Here is a 21988-nt window from a genome sequence, read left to right as displayed (position 1 = left end):
AATCCCCATCCTTTATTTCACCCATCCCTCCACCCACTTCCCCTCTGGTAACCATCAGTTGTTCTCTGTAGTAAAGAGTCTGTTTCTTGGTTTGTCTCTCTCTTTTTATCTGCTCCTTTGTTTTGTTTCTTAAATTCCACATACAAGTGAGATCATGATATATTTGTCTTCTTCTGACTTATTTCACTCAGCATTATACTCTCTTGCTCTATCCATGTTGTTGCAAATGGCAAGATTTCAATTTTTTTTAGCTAACACTGCAGTGTGTGTGTGTGTGTGTGTATACACGTCTTCTTTATCCATTCATCTATTGATGGACACTTGAGCTGCATCCGTAATTGGGCTACTGTAAATAATGCTGCTATAAACACAGAGGTGCACGTATCCCTTTGAATTAGTGATTTTTTGCTAAATACCCAGTAGTGTGATTCCTGGATTGTAGAGTAGTTCTGTTTTTAATTTTTTGAGGAACCTCCATACAGTTTTCCACAATGGCTGCACGAATTTGCATTCCCACCAAACAGCGCAAGAGGGTTCCTTTTTTGTCACATCCTCCCCAAGACTTGTTGTTTTTGTGATTTTGATTTTAGCCATTTTTACCTGTGTGAGGTGGTATCTCATTGTAGTTTTGATTTGCATTTCCCTGATGAGTGATTTTGAACACCTTTTCATGTGTCTGTTGTCCATCTGGACGTCTTCTTTGGAGAAATGTTTGTTAATGTCTTCTGCCCATTTTAATTGGGTTACTTGTTTTTTTGGTGTTGAGTTGTATAAGTTCTTTATATATTTTAGATACTGACTCTTGATTGGATGTGTCATTTGCAAGTAGGTTGCCTTTTAATTTTGTTGATTGTTTCCTTTGCTGTGCAGAAGCTTTTTATTTTGATGCAGATGATAGTTTATTTTTGCTCTTATTTCCCTTGCCTCAGGAGACATAGCCAGAAAAATATTGCTAGCCAATGTTAGAGTAATTACTACCTGTGCTGTTTTCTAGGATTTTTATTGTTTCAGGTCTCACATTTAGGTCTTTAATCCATTTTGAGTTTAGTTTTGTGTATGGTGAAAGAAAGCGGTCCAGTTTCATTATTTTGCATGTGGCTGACAAGCTTTTCCCAAAACCATTTTTTGGAGACACTTTTTCCCGTTGTGTATTCATTCCTCCTTTGTCAGAGATTAATTGGCCATATAATTGTGGGTTTATTTCTGGATTTTCTATTCTGTTGATCTAATGTATCCTTTTTTATGCCAGTACCGTCCTGTTTTAACTACTACTGCTTTGTAACATAACTTGAAATCTGGGATTGTGGTAACTCCAGTTGTGTTTTTCTTTTTTAAGATGGCTTTGGCTGTTTGAGGTCATTGTGGTTCCAAACAAATTTTAGGATTGCTTGTTCTAGTTTTGTGAAAAATGCTGTTGGTATTTTGCTAGGGATTGCATTAAATGTATGGATTGCTTTGGGTAGTATAGACATTTTAACAATAATTTTTCTCCCAATCCATGAGCATGGAATGTCTTTCCATTTCTTTGTGTCATCTTCACTTACTTTCATCAGTGTTTTATAGTTTTTGGAGTGTAAGTCTTTCACCTTTTTAGTTAGATTTATTCCTAGGTATCTTATTATTTTTGGTGCATTGTAAATGGGATTGTTTTCTTAATCTCTCTTTCTGCTGCTTCATTATTAGGGTATAGAAATGCAACAGAGGCACTGGGTGGCTCAGTCACTTGAGCATCTGACTCTGGATTTTGGCTCGGGTCATGATCTCAGGGTTGTGAGATAGTCCCTTGGAGCTCACTTGGGATTATTTCTCTCTCTCTCCCTCTGCCCCTTGCTCCCTTCTCTCTGTCTTAAAAAAAAAAAAAAGTGATGCAACAGATTTCTGTACATTGATACTGTATCCTGCAACTTTACTGAATTCATTTATCAGTTCTGGTAGTTTTTTTGGTGGAGTCTTCAGGGTTTTTTGTTTTTTTTTTTTAAAGATTTTATTTATTTATTTGACAGAGATAGTGACAGCCAGCGAGAGAGGGAACACAAGCAGGGGGAGTGGGAGAGGGAGAAGCAGGCTCCTAGTGGAGGAGCCTGATGTGGGGCTCGATCCCATAACGCTGGGATCACGCCCCGAGCCGAAGGCAGACGCTTAACTGCTGTGCCACCCAGGCGCCCCAGCAAATAGTGAAAGTTTTACTTCTTCCTTACCAATTCCTTATTTCCCTTTTTTCCCCTAAAGATTTTACTTATTTATTTTGAGAGAGAGGGAGAAAGCGAGCAAGTGTGTACACACATGCACATGATTGCGGGGGAGGGGCAGAGGCAGAGAGGGAGAGAGAGAATCTCAAGCAGACTCTACACTGAATATAGAGCCAGAAGTGGCTCAATCTCACAACCCTGAGATTATGACATGAGCCAAAATCAAGAGTCAGATGCTCAACTGAGCCACCCAGGTGCCCCAACCATTTTTCTTTTTCTTTCTTTTTTTATTTTTAAGATTTTATTTATTTGAGAGAGAGCAAGCAAGAGAGAGAGCACACATGAACAGGGTGAGGGGCAGAGGGAGAAGCAGACTCCCCGCTGAGCGGGGGGCCTGATGTGGGTTTTGATCCTGGGACTCCAGGATTATGACCTGAGCCGAAGGCAGACACTTAATGACTGAGCCACCCAAGCGCCCCCTTTTTTTTTCTTTTTGTTGTAGGATTGTTGTGGCTAGGACTTCCCATACTATGTTGAATAAAAGTGGTGAGAGTGGATGTCCTTGTCTTGTTCCTGACCTTTGGGGAAAAGCTCTCAGTTTTTACCTATTGAGTATGATGTTAGCTGTGGGTTTTTAGTATAAGGCCTTTATTATGTTGAGGTATGTTCTCTCTAGACCTACCTTGTTGAGGGTTTTTATCCACGAATGGATATTGTACTTTGTGAAATGCTTTTTCAGCATCTGTTGAAATGATCATATGGTTTTTATCCTTTTTCTTATTGATGTGATATATCACGTTGATTGATTTGCAAATATTGAACCACCCTTGCATCCTGGGAGTAAATCCCACTTGATCGTGGTGTATGATTTTTTTAAATACATTGTTGGATTTGGTTGGTTAATATTTTGTTAAGGACTTTTCCATCTATTATTCATCAGAAATAGTAGCCTGTAGTTCTCTTCTTTAGTGGTATCTCTATTTGGTTTTGGTATTTGGGATATTGGCCTCATGGAATGAATTTGGAAGTCTTCATTCCTCTTGCATTTTTTGGGAAAGTTTGAGAAGAATGAGTATTAACTCTTGCTTAAATGTTTGGTAGAATTCACCTGTGAGGTTGTCTGGTCCTGGAATTTGGGTTTTTGACCACTGATTCAATTTCATTGCTGGTGGTTGGTCTGTCCAGATTTTCTGTTTCTTCCTGTGTTAGTTTTAGCATGTTATATATTTCCAGGAATTTATCCATTTTTTTTCTAAGTCCAATTTTTTGGCGTACTGTTAAATTGTTTGTACTTCTGTGGTGTTAGTTGTTTCTCCTCTTTCATTAGTAATTTTATTTGGGTGCCCCCCCACTTTTTTTTCCCCCCTGTAATGAGTCTGGAGGGATTGATTTTGATATTGTCACAGAACCACCTCCTAAATTCATGGATCTGTTCTATTGTTTTTTTCAGTTTCTAGATCATTTATTTCTGGTCTAATTTTTATTGCCTTCCTTTTCCTGGGCTTGGGTTTTTTTCTTTTTCTAGCTCCTTTAGGTATAAGGTTAGGTTGCTTACTTGAGATTTTTCTTACTTCTTGAGGTAGGCCAGTATTGCTATAAACTTTTCTCTTAGAAGTACTTTTGCTGCATCCCAAAGATTTTTATTTTTTTAAAAGATGTAATTTCTTGGGGTGCCTGGGTGGCTCAGTCGTTAAGCAGCTGCCTTTGGCTCAGGGTGTGATCCTGGCATTCTGGGATCGAGCCCCACATTGGGCTCCTCTGCTGGGAGCCTGCTTCTTCCCCTCCCACTCCCCCTGCCTGTGTTCCCTCTCTTGCTGTCTGTCTGTCTCTCTGTCAAATAAATAAAATCTTAAAAAAAAAAAAGATATAATTTCTTTCTTTCTTTAGAGAGCGAGCATGTGAAGGGTGGAAAGGGTGGAGGGAGAGAGAGAGGAAGAGAGAGAATCCCAGACTCTGTGGTGAGCATGAGACCAACGCAAGGCTTGATCCCAAGTGAAATCAAGAGTCATACGCTCAACCAACTGAGCCACCCAGGCACCCCCATCCCAAAGATTTTGGACCATTGTGTTTTCATTTTCTTTGGTTTCCATGTAATTTTTGATTTCTTTGATTTCTTGGTTGGCCCATTCAGTGTTTAATAGCATGTTATTTAACGTCCATGTATTTGTATTCCTTCCAGATTTTTTCTTGTGGTTGATTTCTAGTTTCATAGCGTTGTGGTCAGAAAAGATGCATGGTATGACTTTGAATTTTTTGAATTTGTTGAGAGTTTTTTTGTGGCCTCATATATGATCTATTCTGGAAAATGTCCAGTGTGCACTTGAATGTGTATTCTGCTCTTTTAGGATGGAATGTTTTGAATATGTCTTAAGTCCACCTGGTCCATTGTGTCATTCAAAGCCACTGTTTCCTTGTTGATTTTCTGTTTGAATGATCTGTCCATTGATGCAAGTAGGGTGTTAAAGCCCTCTACTGTCACCATTATTACTATTGATTAGTTCCTTTATATTTGTTAACTATTTTATGTATTTGGGTGCTCCCATGTTAGGTGCATATATATTTACAGTTGTTATCTCTTCTTGTTATCTCTTCTTGTCTCCTTCATTATTATATAGTGCCCTTGTTTGTCTCTTGTGGTCTTTTGTTTTAAGTCTATTTTGTCCAATATAAATATTGCTACCCAGGTTTTTTTTGGCATCCATTTGCATGATAAATGTTTTTCTGTCCCCTCACTTTCGATCTGCAGGTGTCTTTAGGTCTGAAATGAGTCTCTTGTGGGCAGCATATACGTGGATCTTATTTGTGTATCCACTCTGTCACCCTCTGTCTTTTAATTGGATCATTTAGTCCATTTACATTCAGAGCAATTATTAATAGATATGTAGTTATGTCATTTTGTTTTATGGTTGTTTCTATAGATTTTCTGATTCTTTCTTCCTGTCTTTCATGGTTAATTGGCTTTTTTTCATGATATGTTTGGATCCCTTTCTCTTTAGTTTTTGTATATTTATTACTGGGTTTTGATTTTTGGTTACCATTATATTTGTATATAACATCTTCTGCATATAGCAGTCTATATTAAAGTTGATGGTTGCTTAAGTTTAAACCCATTCTTTGCTCCTCTTCCTCCTGTCTTGTAGGTATATAGTGTCATATTTCACATTCCTTTTATTTTATGAATCTCTTCAATGAGTTTTACAGAAATATTTATTTTTACTGCTTTTGTGTTTTTTATTTTTTGTACTCTCACTTATGGTCTTTCTTTTTCACTCAAAGAATCCTCTTTAAAATTTCTTGTAGGGCTGGTTTAGTGCTTATGAATTCCTTTAACATTTGTTTTCCTGGGAAACTCTTTCTCTCTCTTTCTATTCTGGATGATCACCTTACCGGATAGAGCATTCTTGGCTGCAGATTTTCCCCTTGTACTGCTTTGAATGTATCACGCCACTCCCTTCTGGCCTGCAAAGTTGCTGCTGAAAAATTCACTTGTAGCCTTATTGGATTTTCCTTGTATGTAACTGCTACCTTTTGTCTTTAAATGTTTTTTCTTTATCCCTACTTTTTGCCATTTTAATTGCTATGTGTCTTGCTGTGGACCTCCTTGGGTTGAATTTTTTTAGAGGATCTCCCTTCCTCCTGAATCTGGATATCTGTTACCTTCCCCACATTAGGGAAGTTTTCAGTTATTTCTTCAAATAAATTTTCTGCCTCTCTCTCTCCTTCTGAGATCCCTGTAATGTTGATGTTACTACCTTTGATGGAGTTGCTGAGTTCCTTAATACTGTTCTCAATTTGTATACTTTTCTTTCCTTTGCTCAGCTTGGTTACTTTGTATTACTCTGTCTTCCAGGTATTAATTCATTCCTTGGCTTCATCAAGACTGCTATTTACTACATCAAGTGTATTTTTAATTTCACTTATTGTGTTCTTGACCTCTGGTTCTTTTTTTTATCTCCGTGTTAAGGGTCTCACTGATGTCCTCCACTCTTTTCTCCAGTCCAGTGAGTTTCTTTTTGATCATTACTTTAAATTTTCTTTCAGGCATCTTATTTATAACCATTTTGCTTTGGTCTCTTGCTGTGGTTTGGTTTGTTCTTTCATTTGGGAGATGTTTCTCTGTCTTCTCATTCTGTTTGACTTTCTGTGTCTGTTCTCTGTGTTAGAGAAGTCAGCTACTTTCTTTACTCTTAACAATAATAGCCTTTGAAGAAGAGGTATTATAGAACCCTGTAGTGCAGTGTCCCTGTCCCCCAGGGTGTGTTGCGGGTGCTCTGCTGTTGAGTTCTGGCATCTTTTTCCTTCAGTCCAGTTGTTTGCTGATGCTCTCTTTACCTACTGTGAGTAGCAAGGCGTGCAGTGGCCTCCTTGTGAAATAATACCTGCCACTGCTGGAACTGCAGTCCTGCAAAAGAAGCAGGTCAGGAGATGTACTGGCAGGAGGGTCTTCTGGGAGGAGGGACCCCACAGCAGCAGGACTCAGGGGAGCATGACTGGGAAGGGCTGATCTGCCAAAGCACATATGGCGGGGCTTGGTTTGGTGTAAGCAAGTTAAGTAGCATGTGTCCACACAGTGCTGGTTTCCGCAGGTGGCTGTTATTTATGCTGGGGAGCAGGGGAGGAAAATGTCACCTGCCAGCTCCTTTATTCCTGGAGGCGTCTCCCTATGATTGCTGTCTCTCCGGGCTGTGCTCTGAGATGAGCAAATCTCTCCCCTTCTTGTCTGCTCATGGCATTTTTCAAATGGCTAGTTCTACACTGCATCTGCATAGGCTGTTTTTCATGCTCTCTCTTTAAGATGAGGGACTCTGTTTCCTAACATCTTCTGGGCTCTCCCAGTGCTGAATATGCTGGTTTTTAAAATTCTAGGTTTTAAGTCCTGCTGGTTTTAAGAACTCATGAAATTTCAAAGGCAAATATGGAGATTCATCCTCCCTGCTAGCAGGCTCCCCTGTATGAAAGTCTGTTTGCCGCTGTTCTCTGTGCCATGGGCTCCTTCTCAGTGGCGGCTGACTGTGGTCCCTTTTGCTCCCAGACTCTGTCTTTGCCCTTCATACCTCCTTTGATGTGGACTCTTCCCTGCCTTTCATTGTGGAGTGTCTGCCAGCCCTTGGGCTGTTTCCCGTTATTTCCGTGGATGTGGATGTTTTCTAGTTGTATCTGTGGGAGGAGCTGAGTTTAGGGCCCTCCTCCTCTGCCATCTTCTCAGCCAACCTCTCCTATGAACTTTTTAGGGCCCCGGCACATCCCTTTCTTTGGTGGAAAGAGTTAACAATTAACCTTGATGTAAATTCCTCAGTTTGGCACTATTTGTATTTTACTAAAAAGCAATACTTCACAGTTTTATTTTGTGTTTTTACACGTGGCATCCTGGAGGAGAGTGTTTGCGGTGTAGTGGTAGCGGTAACAGCCAAATTGGAGAGTTGAGGAGTGAGTGAGTTTGAGAAAATGGAGATGGAGCGCTGAAGCAGCACTTTACTACACACTAGAGGAGGGAGAGAGGAATTCTTGGTGTTTTGCTTTTTTGGGGGGTTAGGCCTTTTGAAAGAAGTTAAAATTGGATCTCTGTCTTATATAATTTGTCCTTTTCTTAATCTTCCTAGCCTCCACCAGGCACTGTGAAAATGCCTAATGTACCCAGTACACAACCAGCAATAATGAAACCAACGGAGGAACATCCAGCTTATACACAGATTGCAAAGGTTAGTTCATGTTATGTGTGTAAATTTGTATTGGAAATTACAATATCAGTAACATCTTCAGAGTAGAATTCTTTATATGTTGCCTTACTTAATTTTTTTTTTTTTTGCCTTATTTAATTTTTAACTTACTTTTGAGTCTGGGTTAGCTAGTTTGTCAACCCTATAACACAGTTCTTTTTCAGCTTGTAATATTGACTTTATCCTATTATTAGCAGTTATTGAATTCATATATCCTCTTTATGAACAACTTGTTTAGGGAAATTTTTGTTGCCTTTTGTTGGCCTCACTTGTACCAATAATAAGAAACTATTGGAAAAGAGTTGTAATGGCTAAGCAAAGGACAATGGTAGGAAGTAGCAGGTGGTAAAAATATGAGAATAAAGGAGATGAATAGGATGCCTTGTGTTACATAAAGGCAGATGGAGTTACAAACCAGAATTTCTTAATCATATCCTTCTTTCATCTCATTGTCTTCTAAAATAGAAGATACTGTATATTCTTGCATTGGAAACCTTAGGTACCATTCAAACCAATTCTTAAGAGGCAATTCAGTTATCATTTTCTCCCTTTGTCTGTTTTGCCTCAGTTGTTCCCTTTGTTCATCATTCTCATTTAGGCATAGAGGTCACCTTAATTTTATTTTCCCAATTAGGACTCTGACTTACTGAGAGAATTTTGCCCTGTTCTAAATATGCCCAATATTTTCACTGACGGTTTTCATAACCAGAAAACCAAAATCAGGGACGCCTGGGTGGCTCAGTTGTTTAAGCGTCTGTCTTCAGCTGGGTCCTGGGATTGAGTCCCGCATCGGGCTCCTTGCTCCGTGGGGAGCCTGCTTCTCCCTCTGCCTGCCAATCCCCCTGCTTGTGCTCTCTCTTTCTGACAAATGAATAAATAAAATCTTTAAAAATAAAACAAAACAAAACAAAAAACCCCAAACCAAAATCAGTCAAGTATCTCTATAATATCTTCTGAAACTGTAACTTTCAGTGAATTCCTGTATTTTTTTAAAAGATTTTATTTATTTATTTGAGAGAGAGAGAGCCAGGGGTAGCGACAGAGATAGAGCACGACCGGGGAGGAGAGGGAGAAGCAGACTCCCCACTGACGGGGAGCCCCATGACTGACTAAACCACCAAGGTGCCCCTGAATTCCTATATTTTGGAAGAGTATTTGAATTAAGATTCTGACATTGTATGACTCTTGATCTTGGGGTTGTGAGTTCAAGTCCCACATTCAGTGAAGAGATGACTAAAAAATAAACTTAAAAAAAAGTTTCTGGCATTGTAGAGGAAGAGAGGGAGTAGATAGCATAGTTGTGTTACAGGATTTTCTAATTCTGACAACCTGTTCATTCACTGATGTTTTGTTTGTTTGTTTGTTTAAGGAACATGCTTTGGCACAAGCTGAGCTTCTTAAGCGCCAAGAAGAACTAGAAAGAAAAGCAGCAGAATTAGATCGACGAGAACGAGAAATGCAAAATCTCAGTCAACATGGTAGTATCCAAAGAAATTTGAAATAAAAATAATTTCTAAACACTTTAAATTATGCCTGTACTAGCTCTTAAGCCATTTGGCTTATGGATAAAGCCATGCCATTTTTTCCTGTTCTAGCAAGATCAGAAAGCAGATTTCCTGCTTGTTACTCTGTAGCTCTCTGATCTTGGCTGATTTGCATAGTCTTTTGATAGATTATAACAGTGTTAGCCTTATCACACAGAAAGTGAATGTGAATATGATAATTTTGGGGTTTGGCCAGGAGCCTTTGATTCTGCACTTGGGCCCTCTTTGAGTCTATTGAAACTTTAAGAGTACATGGGATTGTGCCCTAAATTTAACTTTTTTATTCAGCCCAGTTTCTAATTATCTGCCCCTGTCTTCAGCAGTATAACATACCTGTCAAATCATATTAAAAAAAAATGTGTGGCATGACTCTGGGAAGCCTCGGGTTTCTCAATAATACCAAAGAAATAAGTACTGAATTGATCATTTGCCATGAAATCTATTAGACTGTGACTACCAAAGGCCACTTCAAGGTCGTATCTTAGAGAAAGGTAGCAGTGTCTGGCTACAGGATTAAAGAGCTAGACAGGTCATTGTTACTATGTCTAGGATAGTGACAGGGCTAGGTCAGCAACAATATACTGAACTATTTCTTCCTTATCTTAGATTGTGTAAGCCTAAGTCAGAGGACGACAAATACAATATGATTTCACTCATATGTGGAGTTTAAGAAACAAAACCAACGATCATAGGGGGAGAAAAGAGGCAAATTGAGAAACACACTCAGCTGTAGAGAACAAACTGATGGTTACCAGAGGGGAGGTGGGTGGGGTTGGGGGTCAAGGAGTGCACTTGCTGTGATGAGCACCAGGTATTGTATGGAAGTGTTAAACCACTATAATGTACCCCTGAAACTAGTATTACACTATATGTTAACTAGCAAATGTAAATAAAAACTAAAAATAAAATTTATATATTCAAAGACTATTAAAAAAAAGTGTGTAAGCCTAGGGCCTTGTGAGGACACATTCATCCTTGGCCATTTTGTTGGCTTGCGACATTAGAGAGAACATCTATAAAAGGAGAAGCTAAAGGTTTATTTGAGATCAGTGTTTTTGAAATACCTGTAGTAAAATCTGTCCTATGTCCTTAGTATTGACTAATATAAGTTATTTCTATGGGAGATACTTTAGTAAAGATAGTAATGAAGAGTGAGAAATTAAGTGTTAGACTTTGTAGTACGTTACACTTATCCTCTATTAATTCATTTAATTATCAGTATAATTCCCTGAAGAGTGGTGTAGTTGTTATTCTCTTGTTATTTCTACTCTTAAATTTATGAAGAAATATAAGATTTTATAGATGTCTTCAGATTTTATCAAGTCTTCAAGAGTTTAAGGTACCCAATGCCCCCTAGCCAATAAATGGCTAGACACTTCTGTTTTCAGGTCCTAGTTCTTATGTTGCTATTCTCTGCTCCTCTCAAGTAGTATGAAACTTATATGAGAAATGAATATGAAATTTGGAAAGAATTATAAATAGCACATCATGTTGGGAAGAATCAGACATAGGTCTTTCTTGTTTTCACTGTAAAATTTTCTTCATCTATATGAAATCAAATTTTCAAAAATTGTTGCATATAATTTCTAAAATGAGAAATGGCCTTTAGGTGTTGTGTTTACCTTCTGTTTTTAATGTTTTGACTTCTTGCTTTAATTTTAGTGTTTCTATTGCTCCCACCGCTTCCCAAGCCCTATTTTCAGTTTCATTTCTTTATAAAGACATGTTTTTCCCTCCTCATAGTTTGAATTTATTTTTCCTCTCGGTTTTTGATGGTGTTAAAATTCCCTGGCTCCCGTCTCCTGACTGTTTCATATTTTCTCCTAGTTTGATGGTTTTCTTACATGGATATTTTGAATATCATTTTTTCAGACTTTGGGATATCCAAATTTGATTCTTTGGTATTAGTGAATCGTGTGTTTCTTCATGGAGTTAACAGTAGAAAACTCAAAATTCAGAAGCTGGTCTTCCCTCTCCACATGGGCTAGGAATTATATTCAAAGACTTAAGATGCTGAAGAGGAAATTGTAGATATTTAAAAACTGCATGACCTTCACATGACAGCCAGACTCTTGGGACTTTGAGAAATAAGTCTGTTTTTAGGGTAGAGTCACAGGGTATGTCTTTTTGCTCTTTTTTATTTGTTTCTTGTATCAACTGTATATAAATGGTTCCTGCTAAACATTATTTGACACTGGAAAAATATTTTACCATCTACTGTTTTCTAAAGTGATACCCTGGGGGAAAAATTTCAGATTTTTTTTTTTTAAAGTAATCTCTACACCCAGTGCAGGATTTGAACCCACAAGCCTAGATCAAGAGTCGCATACTCTATCGACTGAGCCAGCCATGTGCCCCTACTTTGGGAAAATTTTTTAAAATGCAAAGCTTGGCTTTCAAAGCTGTATAAATATAGGAATGTAGAGATACAGGATTTGATTTATAAAACATCTATTAAAAGAACAAATAATGTTCTTTATTATGAAACCAAAAGTAAGAATAGCACATATTGGTCCTAATATACTTTTTTTTTTTTTTAATTTGCAGGCAGAAAAAATAATTGGCCGCCTCTCCCTGGCAATTTTCCTGTGGGACCTTGTTTTTATCAGGATTTTTCTGTAGACATTCCTGTAGAATTCCAGAAGACAGTAAAGATTATGTACTACTTGTGGATGTGTGAGTATAAAATAAATTGTATGTTCAACAGAGTTTATGTTTTATTGTCAAAACCACCCTTTTTGGAATTCAGATATTAAGGATAGTATCACGAAAAGGTTTTTTTGTATGGCTCTTAATTTTCAGAGTGAAACATATTTAGGTATTGCAAAATTGGACTGTATGCGACAATCTAAACTGAGGAAAGCATATATGAGAACTGGCATTCTTTTGAGGAAAGAACTTCTCTGTCACTTATGTTTTGAGGAAAAAGGAGTAGTTGTAAAATACTATCTAGGTAATACTTGTTTTGAAAAAAATTATACTATTTTTATACAAATGAAGGCTGTTTAAAAAATTCTTCAAAGCATTATGACTTTTTAAAAGGGCCATAAAATATTATTATAATTTGTCTTAGAGCTTTGAGCACAATTACTTTTCTAGTGGTTGATAAGTACTTTTATTATTGGAAGTACCTAGTTAATATAGGATATTTTACTAAATGGAACATTAGGACATATATTTACACTGTGGTGCTTGCATTGTTTTGAGCATAATTACAATTCATGTAATAACTAAAATAAAATGTAAAGCTGTTAACAGTTCTGTGTACACAGAATTCCCACTTTTTCTGTTTCACTTTTATTACAAACAGTAGTCTCAGCCCCTTTTAATATTACTATGTTAGTAGGAGAGATGTAGCTGTCATGACTTCTCACCTGCATAATTGCTGGGTTAATGGAGAATTTATAGTGTACATTCTTGATGGAGGAAATTTATGTGTGTTACTGTATAATTGGGGAGCCGTTTTTTTCCCCCTCCTAAATAAATGAGACAATTTTCCTCAAAATCTTTTCAGAGCATTCTTCACATATGTGAAGTTACTGTAGAATGTGAGTAGTGATTCCTTATGTATAGTATATTCTTAACTCTTAGTTTTTCTTTGAGATTTTGTTGTTGATCTAGCATCTTGCTAAATCTCCAGTGTAGGTAGTATTTTATACATTAAACATCAAAGGTTTTGATTTTATGTATGTACATGTAAACAACCCATGTATTTTATTTAATCAATATATGATATATGCATATATATAATAATTATTTTTTAATGGGCAGACCTGGCCTGGCATTTTAAGTATAAGTTCTTTGACCTAGTGGAAAAACAGATTTTGGATGGGGGAGATAGGGGTTGGAAGAAAATTCTACAAGGAATTTAGTGAATAGAGATTGAATGGGAAGATGATTAATTTTAACTGAATGGTTACTTTACTAATGCTAATTGTTTCAAAATAGTTCTGTTTTGTTTTATAAATATATAACTTTCTGAGGTATTTAGAGTACAGTTTTTCTTAATCCTGTTGAGTTGACAGATCTCGTATTTAAAGAGCTCTCAATATTTAAAGAAGCATTACCTGGAATAAAGTAAGATCTAGTACCAGCTCAATGATGTTTCTAAATTTCATAGAATGGAGATTGTTTTAATAAGTTATTTTCAAGAAGTGTCAACCTGTTAATGATTTCAGAGGAGACGAGTGCTTCCACACTGTAGCAATAATTATAATGAAAGACAACAGTCATTGAGAATTTATTTGTGCCAGGCACAGTACTAATCACTTTGTATATATGATGTTATTAACTCCTAACTACACTGTGAAGCAGGTACTCTCTTACTTACCTAAGGTAGGGAAACCAAAGCTTAGAGAATTGGAGTAACTTGTTCAGGACCGCACAACAATTAGGATTGGAGTTGGATAGCTTGACTCCAGAGCCCAGAGTCTAGATTTCCATGTTTTACAACCTACGGAGTACCAAAATGAAGAAGTAATTTATGTTTTAAACCCAAATAAGTGAAGATATACTTTCAAAAGTACCTTACTTGAAATAAAAAATTTACTCTATAAAGGAACTGAAGCAATTAGAACTATCACTGAAATGATTCTTAACCTCTTTGAGTATATTCTTGAATTTAAAAAAAAAAAAAAGGAAAACAAGCCACTTAAAGATCAGTTAGTCAAGAAGATAATTATACTGTTTAAAATCCGTTTATGTTAGGTGTTTGTGTTGTAATGCAGAGTTTATCAAGAAGAATATTGTAGTGATAGTTGCATATTTAGGTCCACTAATAACAGATTTGAGTGCTTAATAAAGCAAATGGAAATTTTCTGTGAAGTTGAGTCATTCAGTTTACAAATCATGTGGAGAAAATGCCCTAAAAATTTTAGTGTTATATGTATACCTGGAATCCACCAAGTGGATTGGAATGGGATTGAAATTAGCAACATAGAATCATGTGTTTCACGTTACTTGCCTTTCTGTATATTTTTTGATCTGTGTGTAAGTGGACTAATTGTTTAATAAGTAGGCCTGGACATCTTACTTCTTGGGGGTACAAATAAATTACTTATTGATCATGGTTTTTGGTTACTGTGAAAACGTTTAGAAAGAAATTTTAATAGATTACACAAAATTAAATTGAGATTTTTATCAATAGTTGGAAGAATTTTTAATGAACCTTAAATACACATATCCATATTTTCTTTCTTAGGCGAATTAGGAGATAAACCTTTAAAAATTCTCTTAAGGTTGAAATTTGAATTATAATGTTGTGAATATATAAAACTTTTTTGGGCAGTTGGATGCTATTTAATGTTAAAAAACGATAACTTCCTATTTCACGGTCTTTTGAAATCTGTTTTTAAGCCATTGACAAAAACTGCTTTTATTTTGAGACTAAAGATCGTGTGTAAATTTATTAGGAAGCTAATTTCTGTGAGAGTTAGAAATCCTAATGGTAATAAAGTTAATAAGGAAGAGTCTTCTTTGTATAATAGAATGGAATGGAGTTTTAAACGTGGAAGAGCTCCTGTATTTCTGTAGCTGAAAAATTGAAATGCAGAGGTTGATTAGCTCAATAGAATATCTCTATAACCCAGGTGTTTTCACTCTTCCTCTGGTGCCCTGTCTCTTAGAGTTTGTATATTTTGCTAGTCAATAAAGCAAATTTAGAGGCACCCTATAATGTATGTCTTTATCTTCTTTTGTTAATTTAACTAGTTTTATTTAATAAGTTGGAAAAATTTTAAAGTTTTTAATATAAGTTGAGATTTTTGTATTTGGATTTACTAGGTTTTTCATTTATTTTTAATTCAAGTAGTAGTTTGTTGGTGTGTTTTTCTTATATTAATTTACATTGAACATTATTTTAACTTTTGAAAAAAATATTTCTTTTAATTAAGCCTGTGAATAAATTTTTAAGAAATCCTTTTAAAAAGTTATTAATTATAATGGGTAAATGTAGTTCTTTAGGATCAAAGTATAGTTAGATAGTACTCAGATTTTTTGTTTTAGGTCTTTCTGGATATGTAATTATTAACAACATATGAAGAATTTTCCATTAACTGTGTTAATTAAAAGCAAGTTCTGCCACAGCAGCTGAAATGCATTATTTCCTTTCTTTAAAAGTAAGTTTAGTCCTCTACCAAAACACCGTATTTATCCCAGCACTTTAAAAAATGATAACCCTATGAAGATGAATAAGCCTGAGAGATTGACTATATGGTTCTTGAAATTGCTACTGTATTAGTATTTTTAGGTCAGTGCTTCTAATGAATTGCTTAAAAATGTTACAATGAGATTGCACAGGGCACTTTCCCAGTTTTGTCCTCCTTGTATAGTCTACTCTGGGAGGAGTTTGCAGCCTACTCTGTAAAAATGTAATTCAGAGCGTTGGATCTTTTTCCTCCCAAGTCCTGGTTCTTTCCCTGGCAGGGCCTTGGATCAGAGGCACATCATATGTTTCTTTCTCAAGGAAGAATCCCTTAAGGCAGTGCTTCTCTGGTAATTGCCCATTAGGAGAGGGCCAAAAGAATTGTTGCCAGACAGTGCGTATATTAAGGACTCTTTTTCCTGTATATACTGTTTTCAAATCAAATGTGTAAGAAACAGCAATGTGTTTTGAAAGATACTGACTGGAAACAAGGGGTAGAAGACATTTGCTCTAAGGAAGAATTTTTTCATTTACAATTTTTGTTGAATGAATTCATAAATTGAATGTAAACATTTCTATTTTGTTTTTTGATTCCACAGTCCACGCTGTAACCCTCTTTCTAAATATCTTCGGATGCTTGGCTTGGTTTTGTGTTGATCCTACAAGAGGGGTTGATTTTGGATTGAGTATCCTGTGGTTCTTGCTTTTTACTCCTTGTTCATTTGTCTGTTGGTACAGACCACTTTACGGAGCTTTCAGGTAAAATGTGTGTACTTTGAAATATACTCTTTAAAACCTGTGAAGTAAATAATTGGTAATTAACCTTAAGGGGAAAATTGACACATTTTCACTAAAATTTTTTTTATTGTGTAACATATTCTGACAAATTCATATGTAACATGCCTTTGTAGTAACTAGGTTTTGTAAGTCACAAAATCCCGTTCTTTTCTCCCGCTTGAGAAGATCAAACATGAAAATGAATGGAGAAATGACAGTAGTCTTATACCTTAATACTTATAGAATAAATATTCTATTTCATATGATACGCTTGACATTAAGGAAAATTTTGCTCTTCATTCCCCTTCAAAAAAAAAAAATCAGAAATGGTGATTACAGTCCAATTCTTAAATGAACCTAGGTAAGGTCGGTATACCTATGATATTTAAAGTGAGTCACTTTGACCTAGCAAGGTAATTAATTTCTATGTAAATTCACTTATCAAAAGTTCTCACATTTAAGAACCATTAAGATTATAAGATTATAATATTTTGTATGATATATTTTAATCCGTGATTAGGATTAATATTTCCTAAATGCATGTTCTGTGAGGTATTAATAAATGTTGCTGAAAAAGGGACTTACTAGCTTAGGTTTGGAAAAAGCCGAATAATAAAGTTAAATTTCTTCACTTCAGGATTTCTTAGATTCTTTTAAGAACCTACTGTGATTTGACTATGAAACCATTATTTTTCTGTGGAACACCTTGTTGGACTATTGCTTTAAGAAATAAATGTAGGGAAGTGCCGATTTAGATAACAGTTCTCTATGAGTCCATATATTCGGTCATTTATCAACTTATTTTTGAGTAAACTCGTTTGTGAGTAATGAACCTTTTTTTAGCTCTCATGAGTGAGGGGCAGCGTTACTAGGAAATAGGTTATGTATTGTGCAGATGTTATACTGGAGAAAATACAGGGCCACATTCAGTTTTTTTTCCCCATTTCAACATAGAATTTCTTTGATTAACCACAGTGTGTATTCCTTCGTTGTGGAATTAGAAACCCAGATATGTAAACAGATGAAAAAAAAAAAACCAACAGAAGGAAAAGGGAAAAGATGAGGGAATTTGGGGAGAAAAGGAGTCATTCAACAGAAAACTAAATTGGTTAGAATTGGAATGAAGGGAAGAAAATGGATGGAAGGAGGAAAAGAAGGAAAGAATCTTTGGATATATTAGAATATGGAGGTTAGTTATCAAGGAATGGGGAGAGCTGCCCCCTCTGGATATGGGGTGGAGAGGAATAAAAGGACCTATTTACTCTTTCCATGATCTAGGAAGAGAGTTACTGCTGCTTTTTTCCTTGTTATCAAGGCCTGGCTCACAAGGTTTTAAAATTTTTTAACATCTGGCTTTGGGTTTTCTCTGCGTAGTTCCATCATGTTACTAATACATTTGTAATGATGCTGGTGGGTTAAGAATGGGATTGTTTTTGAGCCTTTAAAAGCGACATGAGGTGGCGCCTGGGTGGCTCAGTCGTTTAAGCATCTGCCTTCAGCTCAGGTCATGATCTTGGGATCCTTGGGATCTAGCCCCACATTGGGCTCCCTGCTCAGCGGGGAGTCTGCTTCTCGCACCGCATCTATCCCTCCCCCTCCACCACCTGTGGGTGCGTGCGTGCGCGCTCTCTCTCACATGCTCTTTCTCTAAATAAATAAACAAAATCTTAAAAAAAAATGAAAGTGACATGAGACTAATGACTTCTGGATTTTAAACCTTCTATGACTAACGTAGTCAAAACAAACTACTAAAAGCCAGCTTTCTGCCTTTTATTACTTGAAGTCACTTGGTTCCTTTTATTTCCTTTCTTTGCCGGTTGAAATAAAAATGCTTTGTGGAACATTTTTACTTCTGTCATTATTAATCTGTAGGCTAAGTTCTTAGCTGCATCTCAGTCTTTTAGAGTTTATCCCAAACACATTAATTATCTGGGTTTCTCTGTTCAGAGCAGAACTGAGAGGAATAATCTTTAATGGGGAAAGTTGAAATTAAAGTATTTTACATCATTACTGTACCTTCTCAGTATGTAACTTCGGCATTTCTTTCATCCACATTGCCACGTGTTTCTGAGCCTAAGTCTTTCCTGCTGTATGTGGTAGTTTGTTAAACTTGTATTGATAACAACTTTTTCTTTTAATATGAAAATCTCATCACAGGTACATTGGATATGATTCTTGATATTAAATATAGGGCTTTAAATAGACTTATTCACATGAATGCTTTATTTTACATCAGTTTTGATAGGGATTCCTGCCTTTGAGAAAGGCAGTCAGAATATGCAAGTGTTTCATATTTTGTTTCAAGACTGATGATTAAGAAATGAAAACAAGCATCTGAACATACTATGTAAGTCAGTAGAAAATGGTAGCTAAAACCTTTTAGGCCAGGTTCAAAGGTTTCTTGAGAGAAGTAGTTTTTGAAAGCATTTAGTTTTTATTAATCAGACTCTGGAGTGAAGCTAATATGCTTTTTAAAAGTTTTCGGGTTTTTTTTTTGTTTGTTTAAAGTTTTACTTATTTATATTAGAGCAAGAGCGCACAAGCAGAGGGAGGGGCAGAGAGAGAGAAGCAGCCACTTAGGTGCCCCTAAAAGTTTTCAAGTTTTACTCTTCTCTCGCTAATGTGTATATCTGCCTCTTCTGCCATAAGATTATTTAAATATCTCCTGAATTTTATTTCTCCAAGTTTCCCCCCAGAAGTGAAGAAAAGACTAGTAAGCAGTAAGGCGCACCTGCGTGACTCAGTCGGTTATGCATCCGACTGTTGGTTTTGGCTCAGATCATGATCTCAGGGTTGTGAGATCAAGCCCTGCCTCCAGCTCACAGCTCATGCCCTGGGCATGGAGCTTGCTTAAGATTCTTTCTCTCCCTCTCTCTCTGCCCTGCCTCCCCCTTAAAAAAAAATAGTAAGCAGTAAGAAAGATATGGCAGAGATTGATTTTAGAATAAAGTAGTCATTGCAAACATAGAAGTTAGAGGAGGGGGGCGTTAGGTTTGAGAATGTGATCAGATTTTTCTTTTTTTAGTTCAGTGATTTTATTTTTTTCTTGTAGATGGAGGTAATTTCAAGTTTCTAGAGTAGTTGTTAGCTTTGTGGTGGAGTGCTAAAAATAAGGAGAGGACATATCAGGAAGCCTTTATTTCTAGAATGCAATGGAAATGTTGTACCTTAGCCATTTGGAATTGCATTTTTAATTGTCTTATGTGGGTTCTCTTTTGCCTCTCGACTCCCAGAGTAAAAGTAAATAAATTCAGTATCTCAAGAAATTCCTTTTTAAAGGTTAGCAGTTAACTGTGTTATCAAGAATTTGTTGTAACTTGCTTAATAATATGATGGCTGAGTAAACCTTTTTTATATTAACTCTAATCTGAGAAGAAAAAAAATGATTGTTTTAACTGAATTATAAAATGCCTTTAGATTGAATCAAAGTATTTGGTAATATTTTTAAAGCCCAATGGAACATTTAAATCTACATTTAAGTGATTATATCTAGTAATCACATATAACACATCATAATGATAATTACACATAATTTTAAAATGTGATAAAGGTAGACTATTTAGCAATAATCATTTTTTAATTAGTTATTATGCATGAGAAGTTGTTTTTCCAGTGTCATCTGAGTTTTTGTTTCAGTATTTTATTTGCATGCTCATTATTGAGTTCACTGGATTCTTTCAGGGGTATATTAATATTAAAAGAAATAACTTACATTTTCCACCTGATTTACAATCATGAAGTATCCTAAGGTTAAATGAATCACTCATTGAACAATGACCATATGCTAAGCTGGAGATACAAAGAAGACATGGTACTTGCCCTTAGAAATGTATAATATAACTGATTTGAAAGTAGGCATTTCTGAGGCTTTGGCTAGTAAAATTTATATATAAAAATTGGGTGATATTCCAACACCCCCAGAATATTTGAATTCCAAAGGAATTTAATATTTGTGACATATGTTGTATATAAACCTTGTATATACCTATATCTCAAGATAGAAGATCAGTTATCTTCAAATTAGTCTTCTTGGATTACCTATTAGAGGATTTCAGTGTTTAATAAATATTTTTCTCTGACATCAGGTAAAAAAAAAAACCTGCTTTTATTGGCACCATTGAAATATCAAAATGTTCATGAAAAAGATGGTTTTCAAACTGTGTAAAATACTGTTCTGTATGACTTATCTTAGTTTTCCACCAAGAAACTGGTTTTACTGTTACACTTACAGGACTTTGTCCTTCATAACGTTATCCCTCCCCCAGAATCTGAAGGACCATGTAGAGAAGTTTCAGGTATATGTGCTTTTAAAAGTTGTTTAATAGCTATCAAAATTAAATCTGAACTTGTCATTTTGTCATATATATATTTTAAAAAGATTGTAACCTTGATCTTAATTATGTGCTTCCACAAGTGACTAAGCATTATGTAAATACTTTAAGATATTAGGTCATTATTAATGAGGCAGTGTTTTGTTGAAAAAGCTTACTTATTGGGGGGCGCCTGGGTAGCGCAGTCGTTAAGCGTCTGCCTTCGGCTGGATCCGGGCGTTCTGGGATCCAGTCCCACATCGGGCTCCTCCGCTGGGAGCCTGCTTCTTCCTCTTCCACTCCCCCTGCTGTGTTCCCTCTCTTGCTGGCTGTCTCTCTGTCACATAAATAAATAAAATCTTAAAAAAAGAAAGAAAGAAAGAAAAAGCTTACTTATTGGAAATAGATTGAAAAAGGGTAAAAACCCTGGCTTCTCTTCTTAAGAGTGTTGACCTCCTAGGAAAATGCAGTATAAAACTTTAGTGCCTCAGTTTGTTGAATGTAAACAGGGGATAATATTTGCAGAGTTGATAAAAGGATTAGAGATAATATATGCAAAGTACTAGGTTTTATAGGTTGTCAACAAATGGTAGCTGGAATTAATGTTTTGTTTTTGTGTTAGGTTTTATTATTTACTTTTGATCCATAAAACTGTTACTTGTTATAGATCATCTTTTGCTCCTTTTAGTTCATAGTCCTCTGGGGCCTCAGTCTGAGCTAGAGGAAATCATAATTTATGCTAGGGTGTATGTAGGTCCTTGTGTTGAGAGATAAAAATAAACTTAAAAAAAATCTAGTATGATAATCTCATCTTTTAATTGGAGCTTTTTGTCTTTAATGTAATTACTTATTTATATGGATTTGTATCTGCCTTCTATTTTTTTTGAAGAGGAATAATTCTTATATTTAATTATGAAAATTCAAAATATTAAAGTTGAAAGAATTTTACATCGAACATCATATATACATCATCTGGATTCTATCACTAACATATGGTTGCATTACAAGGTAAATTGTAGACATTAGTAACTAAAGCTCAGTATTTGTTTACAGTTTTGATTCGTTCTTGTGGTTTTTTTTTTAATGTAAAATCTGAATTCACAAACCCTATCAAGATACAGTACATTATTACCATCACCCAAGAAAATTTCTCAGGGTCCCTTTTTTTGAATCCCCTTTCCCACTCATCCAGAGGCTACCATAAATACTGTTTTTTTGGTCATTGAAGTTATTTTTTTTTAAATTTAAATTCAGTTAATTAACATATAAGGTACTATTGGTTTCAGAGGTAGAGGTCAGTGATTCATCA

The 21988-nt window shown here is 35.8% G+C and overlaps 1 protein-coding gene across 3 annotated transcripts in view; it reads left to right on the top strand.

Annotated features, from left to right (window-relative positions):
- The window catches only part of SCAMP1 (secretory carrier membrane protein 1), a 139677-nt gene that overhangs the window by 40446 nt on the left and 77243 nt on the right, over positions 1 to 21988 (top strand). For all 3 annotated transcript variants that reach the window (XM_040622151.1, XM_040622150.1, XM_040622152.1), the window contains exons 3-6: positions 7790 to 7888; positions 9276 to 9384; positions 11998 to 12126; positions 16192 to 16351. In XM_040622151.1, the coding sequence (XP_040478085.1) occupies positions 7790 to 7888; positions 9276 to 9384; positions 11998 to 12126; positions 16192 to 16351 (497 nt within the window). The remainder of the gene's footprint in view (positions 1 to 7789; positions 7889 to 9275; positions 9385 to 11997; positions 12127 to 16191; positions 16352 to 21988) is intronic.

This window comes from Ursus maritimus, unplaced genomic scaffold (genome assembly GCF_017311325.1).
Source record: "Ursus maritimus isolate PB19 unplaced genomic scaffold, ASM1731132v1 scaffold_5, whole genome shotgun sequence".
Classification (NCBI taxonomy): domain Eukaryota; kingdom Metazoa; phylum Chordata; class Mammalia; order Carnivora; family Ursidae; genus Ursus; species Ursus maritimus.
This window is presented reverse-complemented; position numbering and strand designations above follow the sequence as displayed.